The sequence below is a fragment of the Mesocricetus auratus genome, unplaced genomic scaffold, assembly GCF_017639785.1.
Source record: "Mesocricetus auratus isolate SY011 unplaced genomic scaffold, BCM_Maur_2.0 Super-Scaffold_6730, whole genome shotgun sequence".
NCBI classification, from domain to species: domain Eukaryota; kingdom Metazoa; phylum Chordata; class Mammalia; order Rodentia; family Cricetidae; genus Mesocricetus; species Mesocricetus auratus.
In genome coordinates, this window is record NW_024429184.1 from 48580039 (window position 1) to 48592211 (window position 12173).

Here is a 12173-nt window from a genome sequence, read left to right on the forward strand (position 1 = left end):
AAGGTACTTGCCTCTTAGCATGCTAGGCATACTCAAAATCTGTGGATTCTGAAATTGAATCTTCTATTTTTTTAAAATTTTAATTAGCTTGTTTTACATGTCAATCCCAGTTCTCTCTCCCTCCCCTCCTTCCGCACTCCCCCATTACCCCCAGTCTCCCACCCTATTGTCAATTCCTTCCACATAGGGGATGTCTAGAGTCTGTCATTTCACTCAGGGTAGGGTCCAGGCACTTCCCTAAGAGTCCAGGCTGAGAGAACATCCCTCTTTGTGCTATGGGCACACGATGACTGTATTCCAGGGATAGACACTGATCCACTGCTCAGGGCCCCATAGGTTGCCCAGGCCTCCTCACTGACACTCACATTCGGGAGGGTCCAGATCAGTCCCATACTGCCTCCCCGCTGTCGGTCTGGGGTCCAAGAGCTCTCCCCTGTTCAGATCAGCTGTCTCTACTGGTTTTGCCAGCCTATTCTTTGCCAATTTGCTCATCACTCTTCTCTCTCTGTCACTGGGTTCCTTGGGTTCAGTTCAGTGATTAATTGTGTGTTTGTCTCTGCTTCCATCAGTCACTGGATGAAGGCTCCCGGATGGTTATAGACATCAAGTTCATTATCAGGAATGGGCATTCAAGGTGGTCTCTCCACTATTGCTTAGCTTGCCAATTGGTGTCATCCCTTTAGATCACTAGAGGTCACTCTGGTGCCTCATCTGTCTTCTAACCTATGATTCCCTCTTCTCCCTATTCTACTCCCCCCACTCAACCTTCCTGTTCCCCCATGACCTACTCTCTCTTCCTCTTCTCCCCCTCTCTTCTTTCCAGCTCCCACTCCCCCCCAACCCTCGCCATGTTCCCCATCCATTCAGAGGATCTTGTCCCAGTCCTCTTCTCTTGGGTACTATGCATATCTTTTAGGTTCTTTCCTGTTTCCCAGACTCTCTATCAGTGGAAGTGCAGACTGGCACTATCCTGATCCATGTCTAAAATCCATATATGAGTGAGTACATACCATGTTTGTCTTTTTGCTACTGGGTTACCTCACTCAGGATGGTTTCTTCCAGTGCTATCCATTTACCTGCAAATTTCAAGATTCCGTTGTTTTTTCTGCTGAGTAATACTCCATTGTGTAAATGTACCACATTTTCTCTATCCACTCTTCAGTTGAGGGGCATCTAGGTTTCTTCCAGGTTCTGGCTATTACAAATAATTCTGCAATGAACATAGTGGAGCAGATGCCCTTGTTGTATGAATTTGCCTCCTTTGGATATATGCCTAAGAGTGGAATTGCTGGGTCTTGTGGTAGATTAATTCCCATTTTCCTCAGGAATCTCCATACTGATTTCCAAAGTGGCTGTACGAGTTGGCACTCCCACCAGCAGTGGAGGAGTGTTCCCCTCTCTCTACATCCTCTCCAGCACAAATTATCTTTGGTGTTTTTGATTTTAGCCATTCTGACAGGAGTAAGATGGTATCTCAGAGTTGTTTTGATTTGCATTTCCCTGATGGCTAAGGATGTTGAGCACTTTCTTAAGTGTCTCTTGGCCATTTTAGCCCCCTCTATTGAGAATTCTCTATTTAGTTCTGTACCCCACCTTTTAATTGGATCCTTTGGTGTTTTGGAGACTGGCTTCTTGAGTTCTTTGTAATATTTGGAGATTCGAATCTTCTATTTTTTTCAATGGTAATATCTGTGCTTACCACAAGGTGGTATCAAATACCCAGTCTGGCAAGAAGCAAAGAAACAGTAAAACTTCAAAAGACATTATTTCTTTAAAATGAGACACATTTAAACTCTGTGGGATAGATTAATATATTCACAGCATTCTTCTGCAGGGTGGAAGATTACTTGTAAACTACTATTAGTCACAAGTGAACAACCTAAAGGTTCTTTAGGTATCACTTCCCTTCTTTTCATACTTTTGAAACATTCCTCAAGGATGAATGAACGGAAAACTGTTAGTACTACTTAAGTAATATTTCCTAGTATTTTAAGTAGCATTGTTTTGTGTACTTGTGAAAGACACAGAATTACTGGTGTGAAAGATTTGCCTCACATCTGGATGATGATGTTATCTTGATCTTTGACTGTCAGTATGTATATTTTCCCTGTATTAAGCCCTATATAAAGCAAACACAGAAGTATGAAAATTTTGCTTGTCTGGGGAAACATATTTTTTGGTTGTGAGCCTAGCCTTTAGTTGCTGAGTCATCTTTCCATCCACCCACCCAGCAAAATGTGAGGAGTACTTTATTCTTGATGACTTTGATGTGACTGAAGTTCATTTAACAGCAGCAACAACAACAAAACCTAGAAAGCCAAAGTTTTCTAGTGCATATACATACCAGATTTCACACCATTGGCATTTCTTTGAAAAATTTTGCAGAAGTGTTATGAATTTGTACATATTCATTTTAGGTCTGGTTTAAGATTTTATTGTATATCTTTATTGTCATAATATCTGTATTGTCATAATTGAGTTTGCAAGTAATTTACTCTAAAAGTTTAGATTGTTTTATAGAATGTGCTTTGTCTGTCAGCAACATGGCTTATTTTTAAATATTTTCAGGACAGTGCAGAATATTAAATAAGAGAAAAACCAGTTTTCAGATATATACATGGAGTGGTCTGCATGCTCCTACCCGAGTACCTATATGAGCCTGTAGTACTGTAACTGTATTTTTTCTTATATAACACATTCTGTGTGGTTTTCAGAATTCCTTTTTAGAAACAGAAGAGATTACACTTATTTTTAAACCCTGTATATTATAATGTATTACACTATAATATTTAACAAATAAATTGGAGCTAAGTGGTTTGAGAAGTTATTAGAATATACACAAAAGATTCACTGCACTAATGTAATTTTTCAGTTACTGGCAGGATGAGATATCGAATTCCTGTTAAAAGCATTAATTAGTTTCAGGTATTGTACAGTAATAAATGAATAAAATTAACTCTCTGTTTAAACATTTTCATGTACCTATTTAGATTTACCAAGTAATATATTTTACTGTTGTATTAGTGTTTTTGTCACTCTTCTGGCAAGGTTGGTAACTTAATATAGTAAAAACTTATTAAGTTGTTCATTGTGATACTTGTCTAATCCTAGAACATGGGAAGTTGAGGCAGGAGTATGAATTCCCTATTATCCTGTACTACATATTGAGTGATAAAATATATATAGTTTAATATAATAATAATATATATATGGACTAGGTTAGTGATTAAGACCATCTAAGCGCTCTTACTGAGGACTCAGGTTTGATTTCCAGCACCCACATCGTAGGTATTAACTGTAACTCTAGCTCTAAGTGATCCACTTGTGTTCTGGCTTCTGCAGGTATTGTGTACACATGGTACAAAGACATACATGCAAGCAAGACACAAATAATACACACTAAAATAAAAATTAATAAACCTCAAAAATATGTTAACATTACTTAACTATGAGAATGATGAAATTGCTACTTATCCTAAAACTTGTGTCTTTAAAACCAGATGTGACAAATCAACTATTTAACTTATATAAATAAAAATGAAGTAGAATTTAAGCAAACTTCATAAATTAACTATCCAAATGAATATATTAGAATTCATCCTAACCAATCAGATGGAAATGCAATTAGTAAGAAAATGCCTTTAATAATTTTTAGTGTTTCTTTACTGTCGTCATCCAATTTTGTAATTGGTGACATTAACTTACAGTATAGCTATGCCATGAATTTCATGGTTTTGTGTTGGTCTAATATATTTTAATTTTTTAACTTCAAAAAACACTGTAACTAAAATATATCAAAATGGTACTGGAGAGATAACTAAGTATTCAAAAGCACTGGCTGCTCTTCCAGAGGACATGGGTTCCATTCCAGCACCCACATAGCAGCTCATAATCATCTTGACTCCAGTTTCAAAACATCAACACCCTCTTCTGGCCTCTTCAGTCACCAGGTACACACATGATACACCAACATAGATGTTGGCAAAACATTCATATATGTAAAGTAAAAAGAATTTAAAGTAAAAATATCAAATAATAAATTGGATACAGGCTTATAGGAGGTGTATATAATATGGTACCTCTATAGAAGGCAAATTTTAAATTAGTGTGTATCTTAGTAATAACTGAAATTTTCTGGGATTCAAACTTACTGTGTTTTCAGTAAACAGCCAAATTTGGGGGCATTAGATTGTAATTAAAGTTTTTTATTGTCAGTATTTTATAGCCATGTGTAATTGTTTTAAGAGTTGGAAGGAATACAGTGCCAGTAAATTATGTTTCAGATTATCTATAGTTAGTTTTGTCTAAGCTTGTGACAGGTTTGACTTTTTCTGTAATGGAATATATGTATAAGTTAGATAATAAGATAATATAGTAAAATAGTATTTTTATTTCTGCAAGTAAATAAAGTATATTATTTTCTTTAAAATGTAGTGTGTATGTGTGTAACAGACAGGGGGGTAGGATTGGGGATGGTATACATTTACCCACGGAGGACAGAAGAGTGTGTCTGATACTTTACAGCTAGAACTATAGGTGGTTGTGAGCCACCAGACAGGTCTACTGGGAGCCAAACTCTAGCCTTGACCACTGAACCATCTCTCTGGACCCTGTATCATCCTTTCATTGTTTTTAAAACTGTATTCATCAAATTTAGTATCCTATGTTCTCTGGGTTGTATCCTCTGTGGCTTCAGTAGATCACTTACTATAATTGTTTCATGCTTACTGCTACAATACTTTTATATTTCTGTGTCTGGTTTTGTTAGCATTTAACAGTGGTAATTCTTATTTTCATTTTATGATTTGGAAGTTGAAGAAGTACTTGAGCAAGCAGACTACCTATATGAAAGTGGAGAAACGGAGAAGCTCTATCAATTGCTCACACAGTATAAGGAAAGGTAAGGAATGTATGATTTACCCAGGTTTCAGGTTAACTCAGAAAGTTTTTGTTAACAATAAAATGGTTCTTGGTATTAAACTTTTTGTATAACTTTTTATTCAAAGTAGGTTTTCTTAGAATTCAGTTTATACTAAATCTTGGTTTAAAAGTAAATGATTGAAAAGTGATATTTAAATCTCATTGATTTGTAAAAATTGTTTTTATTCTTCTAGAACGCTGAAATATTTTTTCTATTATCCATTGGTTCATAAAATTATCACTAATATATTTATTTTCTCATCACCCATTTTTCTTGTTTTTTAAAAATGTAATTCCTAATTGGCATAAGATTTATACGATCTGAAGAGAAACCAGAGTGTCCTAATTGGTATAAGATTTAGATGAATTTACTAGAATTTTGGTTGGTTCTATGGTTGTGTTAGGAAGTATTCAAAGAAACACCAAGTACTTCCATTTTCTGTTTAGGTCTAGACTACATGTTTAGTATAGCATGTCAGTGCACACTCTTTCAGAGAGAAGGGAGGGGTGGAAACCTCAACCTTATGAGTTAAATATGGCTAAATGATATTTCCAGGCATTTATGTCTGGAAATATCAAGTTGCTTTTCATCTTCTTTTATTCATAATTTCACCCCCCCATCCCCACCAACGGTAGTTGCATCTTCTTCAGTTGTTTTGCCATTTGACAGTGCTTATTTGAAAAGTAAACGGTGAGCTATAATTATTCCATGTTACTGAATAATAAACATACTTTTTTGATACCTTTAGCTTCATCATTTTAAGTGAATGCTGATTTTTCATCCACAAAGAAAAAATACCAATTAGGCATAAGCACATACACATTTAATAAAAAGTAATTCAGGGTTAAAACATTTTTTTGTTTTGTTTTGTTTTTTACAAGACAGGGTTTCTCTGTATTGTTTCGGAGGCTATCGGTCCAGCCTCGCCTCGAACTCACAGAGATCCGCCTACCTCTGCCTCCCGAGTGCTGGGATTAAAGGCGTGCGCCACCACCGCCCAGCTAAAACATTTTTATCAATTGTGATTTCTAGATTATTAGCTATTTTTGTTTTATATTGTATTTAAATAATAGTACTTCAAGGAGTCCAGTGCCCTTACTTGATATATGTCATACAACTTCATATCAATGAAATTTAGGATTTAGTTTGAGATTGCATTTGTTCAACCATTCACTCATGTACAAATAAGTAACTATCACATATGTATTGTTTTTGCCAAATGTATTTGGGATAAAGGATTTGGCAGTTGCATTTTTACAGAGTATGATCCTGTCCATAAAGCGATTGTATTTTATGGTACTATTTGAACCAGCTAGGAGTTATATAAAGTACAATGTTAGTAAATCAAGCCATTCATGTTACATGTTGAGCTTCAGGACAGGTGTTCATGGAACTGAATACAATAACATTTTCTAAAGAAGTCAGTGTTTTAGATATTATATAAAGATAAATTAATGTTTGCAAGTAATTTGGAGAATTTCAAGATTTTAGCCAATAAGGACTTTTATGAAAGAATAGTATTAATAATGTGTCTTATATGATACTTGGTATATCCTAACTAATCATTAGTGATATGATCTGAAATAGTTTTTCAGTGTGAATTAAGATGGTTTTATATCTTGTCCAAAATTAGTGAAGATGCAGAGTTACTATGGCGGTTAGCACGAGCATCACGTGACATAGCACAGCTTAGTAGGACTTCAGAAGAAGAAAAAAAAGTTTTGGTGTATGAAGCCCTAGAGTATGCAAAAAGATCACTAGAGAAAAACGAATCAAGTTTTGCTGCTCATAAGGTGAGTTAAAATGTTATGTGATGAAGGCTGTTAGTCTCTACCTGTTATTTTTAACTTATGTGAGAAAATTGCTCCATTTTAGATAGGATTGCTAGTTTTGAGTTTGAATGAGTAGTTCAACTCCCTCAGTATGCTTGATAAAATACTTTTGTGAATGCTTATGAATGCCTCTTTTTAAACAAATGCTAGAAGTCAACAATCTTTGTAATTATTATAGCAAGCACTTGACATATTATGTTCAATGCTGAGCTTGTTGGTATGAAGCAAAGATGGGAGAATGGAGAGTTCCAGGAGAGCTTAGGCCACATTGTAAGACCTAGCCTGAAGCAACCCCAATACCCAGACCCCCTATAGTGTTTCTTTTTCTTACTGTTTCCAATGTATGCAGCAGGGGAACTATAGCAACTGGAAAGCTGAGAACTAATGTGAATCCCATATCTTTAGCTAGCTTCTGCATCTCCTGACTGTTTTACAGTGGGTTTTCAGTAATACAGAGAGATTGGTGGTGAGGTCAATGGCATCTTCGATTAGGACTTTTTTCTTTTAAGAAGAAAATTTAGACGGGTTTTGGTGGCGCATGCCTCTGTTTGGGAGGCAGAGGCAGGCAGATCTCTGTGAGTTCGAGGCCAGCCTGGTCTACAGAGAGTGTTCCAGGACAACTTCCAAAGCTACAGAGAAACCCTGTCTCAAAAATCCAAAAAAAAAAAAGAAAGAAAAGAAAATTTAAAAACAATTTTAAAAAACATTTGCTTACTTTATTTGTATGAGTGTTTTACTTGTGTATGTGTATGTGTATGTGTAGTCACTGTGTACATGCCTGGTACCCATGGAGGGTTAGAAGAGGACATTAGATCCCTTAGAACTGGAGTTTACAGACAATTGTAAACCACCTCATGGGTACTAGAAACAAACTAGGTCTTCTACAAGAAGTGTTCTTAATTATTGAGCCATCATTCTAGCCCTTTCTCTGTCCAGGAACTCACTGTGTAAACCACGCTGGCCTTGAACTTGGAGCTCTCCCTGCCTCTGCTTCCCAAGTGCTGGGATTAAAGGCATGTGCCATCACTGCCTGGCCATTTGAACACTTTTTAAATGACTTTCCCATCCCCAGGTACCCTGACTAGAATCTTAAGCACAGTGTTGAGTAGTAGTGACCCTTTGTCTTATTTCATATTATTGAAGGAAAGATACTATAATTAGAGAACATCCTTTGTAATGATCTCCATTTAAATTATCTGTACATGTATGTATGTGTATGTGTGTATGTCATGTGAGTGCAGGTACCCTAGGATCTTGGTCACAGAGGCATTGGATCCTCCTGGAGCTGGAGGGATAGGCAGTTGTTTGCTTTCCAACGCAGGTCCTAGGAATCCAACTGGGGTCTGCAAGAATAGTTCTCAAATGCTGAGCCATCTCTGTAGGTCAATCTCTCTTTTTTAAAAATAATTGACATTTATTTAAATTATTTTTCCCACTGTGCTGCTTATACTGGTAAAGCTTTTTAAATTGGTATACATTAATCATGCAAAAAAGGATCACTGTGACATTTTCAGAGTTGCATATAAAATTACCCTCACTATTCCAAATTGTTTCCTTGTACTTCCGGTTAGGGGAGCCCATAAAGATAGTATCATGGAATTTGACCACATTCACTTCCTATATACTTCCTCTATTCACTATCCCAATACTTTCCTTCCTCCACATTCCCTTTTTCATGTCATATACATGGGTTTATGTGTCTATACAGAATCTAGGCTCCACAAATGAAAAAAAAGCATAACTTTTCATGACTGGCTTATTTTGCTTAGTATGATATATCTATTTCCCAGAAAATGACATAATTCAGTTATTTATGATTCTTTTATGTACATATTAATATTTTCTTTAAAAATTTACTAATTATTTAGGTTAGTGTACAAAGTTATGGGTTTTATTATGACCATATTTTCACCATAGCATGGTGATGGTGACTAGTGCTGCAATAAACATTGAATGCACACATGTCTCTGTGATATGCTCACTAAAATTTGAGCATGTACCCCAAAATTAATTTGGTCATATGGTATCACCTTTTTATTTGTGTCTGTGTGTCTGTCTGTCTTTCTGCAGGCGTTCATATACATTGTCTTCAGCTTCTCATATTTTGTTGTCTATGTCCTTTACCCAGTCTACTAGTGAGTCTTTGCATTGAGATTTCATTTAACCTATCGATACTTTATAAAATTCTGTTTTTGACTATTTCTCTTTGTTGAATTCTTTTTTATCATGTTATTAGTCATTTATATTCTCTTTGAATTTATACAAAAGTCTCTCTCTCCCCCGCCTCTCTCTCTCTCTCTCTCTCTCTCTCTCTCTCTCTCTCTCTCTCTCTCTCTCTCTCTCTCTCTATTTTTACAGGAATCCATTACTTTGAATTGGTAACTTTTGGAGGAGTCATGTTGCCTTAATTTTTCATATTTCTTATGTTTCTGATGGAACATGGACATCTGGTATTATCTTACTGATTTAAAAGGGGGCAGGGAGTTAGGCATGGTGGCACTTGCCTTAAATCCCAGTACTAGGTAGGCAGAGGCAGGTCAATTTCTGAGTTTGAGGCTAGCCTGTTCTACAAAGAGAGTTCCAGGAAAACCTGAACTGTCCCCCCTGACTCCCCCCCCCAAAACTTGTACTTTCTCCCTGTATTCTTTCAGTTAACAAGTTTGTGATTTTCCAATGTGTAATAGAGTTATGTTATTTTTTCCTCATATAGGGTATACTCAATGGTTCTGTAGTAAAACCCTCAGTTTATGTGGGAATGATCTCAGAATCTTTCCAAGATGTTGAGGACCTCTAGAAAGTATAGTAATAACCTAATCAAAGTCAGGTTCTACTTCAACTTTGGGAGATTAAGGAATGAGGATATTATAGTATCTGATAATGCACTTATTGTCAAGAATAGGACAGGAAGGAAAATAAAATAGGTAAGCCTAGTAATCTGTGTAAGAGCAATGGAGAAATGATAGAAGAGGGGAGGTGTAAAGAAAATGGGGCCAAAAACAAGAGACAGGTAGCTTCAGATCCAAAAGAAACCTGGAACAAATGGCTAACTCTGGGGCCTATTGGTGTGCTAAAAAACATGCTGGCATCTAGGCTCTCTCAGCATTGCAAGTACCTGTTACAGAGTCTATGCTGGCATCCTGCCTGCCTCTTCTCAGTTCTCACCCCACCCATTTCCTCAACTTCCCAGCTGCGCTCTCTCTCTCTCTCTCTCTCTCTCTCTCTCTCTCTCTCTCTCTCTCTCTCTCTCTCTCTCTCTGTCTGTCTCTCTGTCTCTCTCTCTGTCTTCCTCCTCCCTCCCTCCCTCTTTCTCCGTCCTTTCCTCCCTCCCTCCCTCCTTCCCCTCTCTGCCTCTCTCCCTCCCTCTCCCTCTGCTCTTTCCCCCAAGCCCTCTTCTCAGATCCTCATGTATAAGGTACTAATTTCTCTCCCTGCCTTGGACTCTTCCCGATGCTTCTGGCTATACTCTCCCTCATAGATACAATAAAAATCCTCCCCTCAACCATACCTTGGAGCAGTTATGTCCTCACTTATACAGGTAACAAGAATAGTGGAGTGGATAGAAACTTGTACCCATACAACCTAGAACAGTCCCTGTGCCTGAGAGACTGAGGCAGGGAGATCTCCCACTCCAGGACAACCTGAGTACTTTGGGAAAAACTGTCCCCAGAGTGAGAGAGAGGGAGAATGGGAAGGAGTGAGAAGAATTGAAATTTGATAGAAAATTGTGTTTGTATCTATACAGTCACTGTCTTGAGTACAGGTGTAAACTATTTAGTGCCGTGTGTGTGGGAGCAGAGTCTCTCTGGTAACTTGTAAATGTACAGATGCATACTGTCTCTCTGCGGTCATTCACATGTGCAATGGCTCTATTCAGTCACTTGCTTTAGAATAGATGCACACTGTCTAGTATAGTCTCTGGCATATGCACAGGTAAAGATTTTCTTTATGTTAATGGTTATTAACCTTCCTAACGCTATGACCCTTTAATCCAGTTCCTCATGTTGTAGTGACCCCCAAACAGAAATGTGTTTCATTGCTATTTTATAATGGTAACTTTGCTACTGTTATGAATTAAAATGTAAATATTTAATATGCAGGATATCTGATATGCAACCCCCAAAGGGGCCATGACCCACAGGATGAGAGGCGCTGCTCTATGCAGTTACTTGACTACATGTACATTGTCTCAGTGCCATCGTTTGTCTTAGTGAAGGTGCAGGTCCTATTTCTATGCTGTCTTGCTTTTTCTTCTCTGGCTACAGGGGATGGAACATAGCCTTTCTGGTATACACTTTCTGTGTTGATTTTTATATTGTGTGCATCTCAACCACAGCGTGTAGTCTGGATTAGGCAGTGGGTCTTTACTAGAGGTGTGTTTCAGTCTCTAGGAATTGGACAGGGCTGTTTAATAATTTTACCAATGATATGAGTCTCACTCCTACTGTATGGCTTAGACCAGGTTTCCATTGTAGAACACTGCATACTTCTGCCTAAGGTTTGCTTTAGAGGTGTCCTGCTTGCCAAAACTCAGAGAATCCATCCGTGACACTCGCCCTAGGTTCCTAGAAAGGCTGGTATAGGGAGGGCATTATGCATTTAGAGTCACCTACCTGTCAGCAGAGGGGCTATCACATTTTTTAATCATTAAATATGTTTCAGGTAGGTTGAGTCGTTTGCATGTGTTAAATCTAAATGGTTTTAAGTATTCAAATCTGTTTCCCTGGTGGTTTTCATCTAGTGTTTCTATCCATTCTTGAAAGTGGGGTGTTGAAATAGCTGAATGATACATTTTTCTCTTTCAGTTTCTTTGCTATTTTAGTATTCTGTTATGTGTATTTTTTAACAAATGTTGTATCTACTTGACTGTGTTTTTCATCTGTACTTTTCTTTGGTCTTTTAGTCATTTTGTCTGTTAATAGTGTAACCATTCCATCTCTTCCTAGTACTTACATGCTCTTACCCTCATTCTGTGTTTTTTTGAATCTTGGTGTTATGTAACATATAGATTCATGCTTTTAAAGTATTCTACCAGTTTCTACCCAATAATTGGATATATATATATATATATATATATATATATATATATATATTCAAAAGCTGTATTTACTTCTCTTCATTCCTTTTCCTTTACTCTGACCAGACAGGATAATCTCAGTGGATATATCTTCATGTTAGCCGATGTTTTTCTTTAGATTGTTCCCGTCTGCTGATAAGCTCTTGCTATCGAATTTTTCTGTTCAAATAATATATGTATAAATTGTAGCCTGTAGATTCCCCAAGTATGTAACTATAATTCTATCTAGCTCTTTTACAGTATGTTCACCTCAAAATTTTGTTTTTACCCATTTTGAATCATTGGTATTTTTATAGTAAAACTTTATTCTCATACTTTAGTTCCTTTTTTAAACAAATACTTTATT

At 36.9% G+C, this 12173-nt stretch overlaps 1 protein-coding gene across 1 annotated transcript in view; it reads left to right on the top strand.

The window, feature by feature from the left end:
• The window catches only part of Rmdn1 (regulator of microtubule dynamics 1), a 32915-nt gene that overhangs the window by 8960 nt on the left and 11782 nt on the right, over positions 1 to 12173 (top strand). Inside the window, exons 3-4 of the mRNA XM_013110940.3 lie at positions 4813 to 4900; positions 6555 to 6714. Of these exons, the coding sequence (XP_012966394.1) occupies positions 4813 to 4900; positions 6555 to 6714 (248 nt within the window). The remainder of the gene's footprint in view (positions 1 to 4812; positions 4901 to 6554; positions 6715 to 12173) is intronic.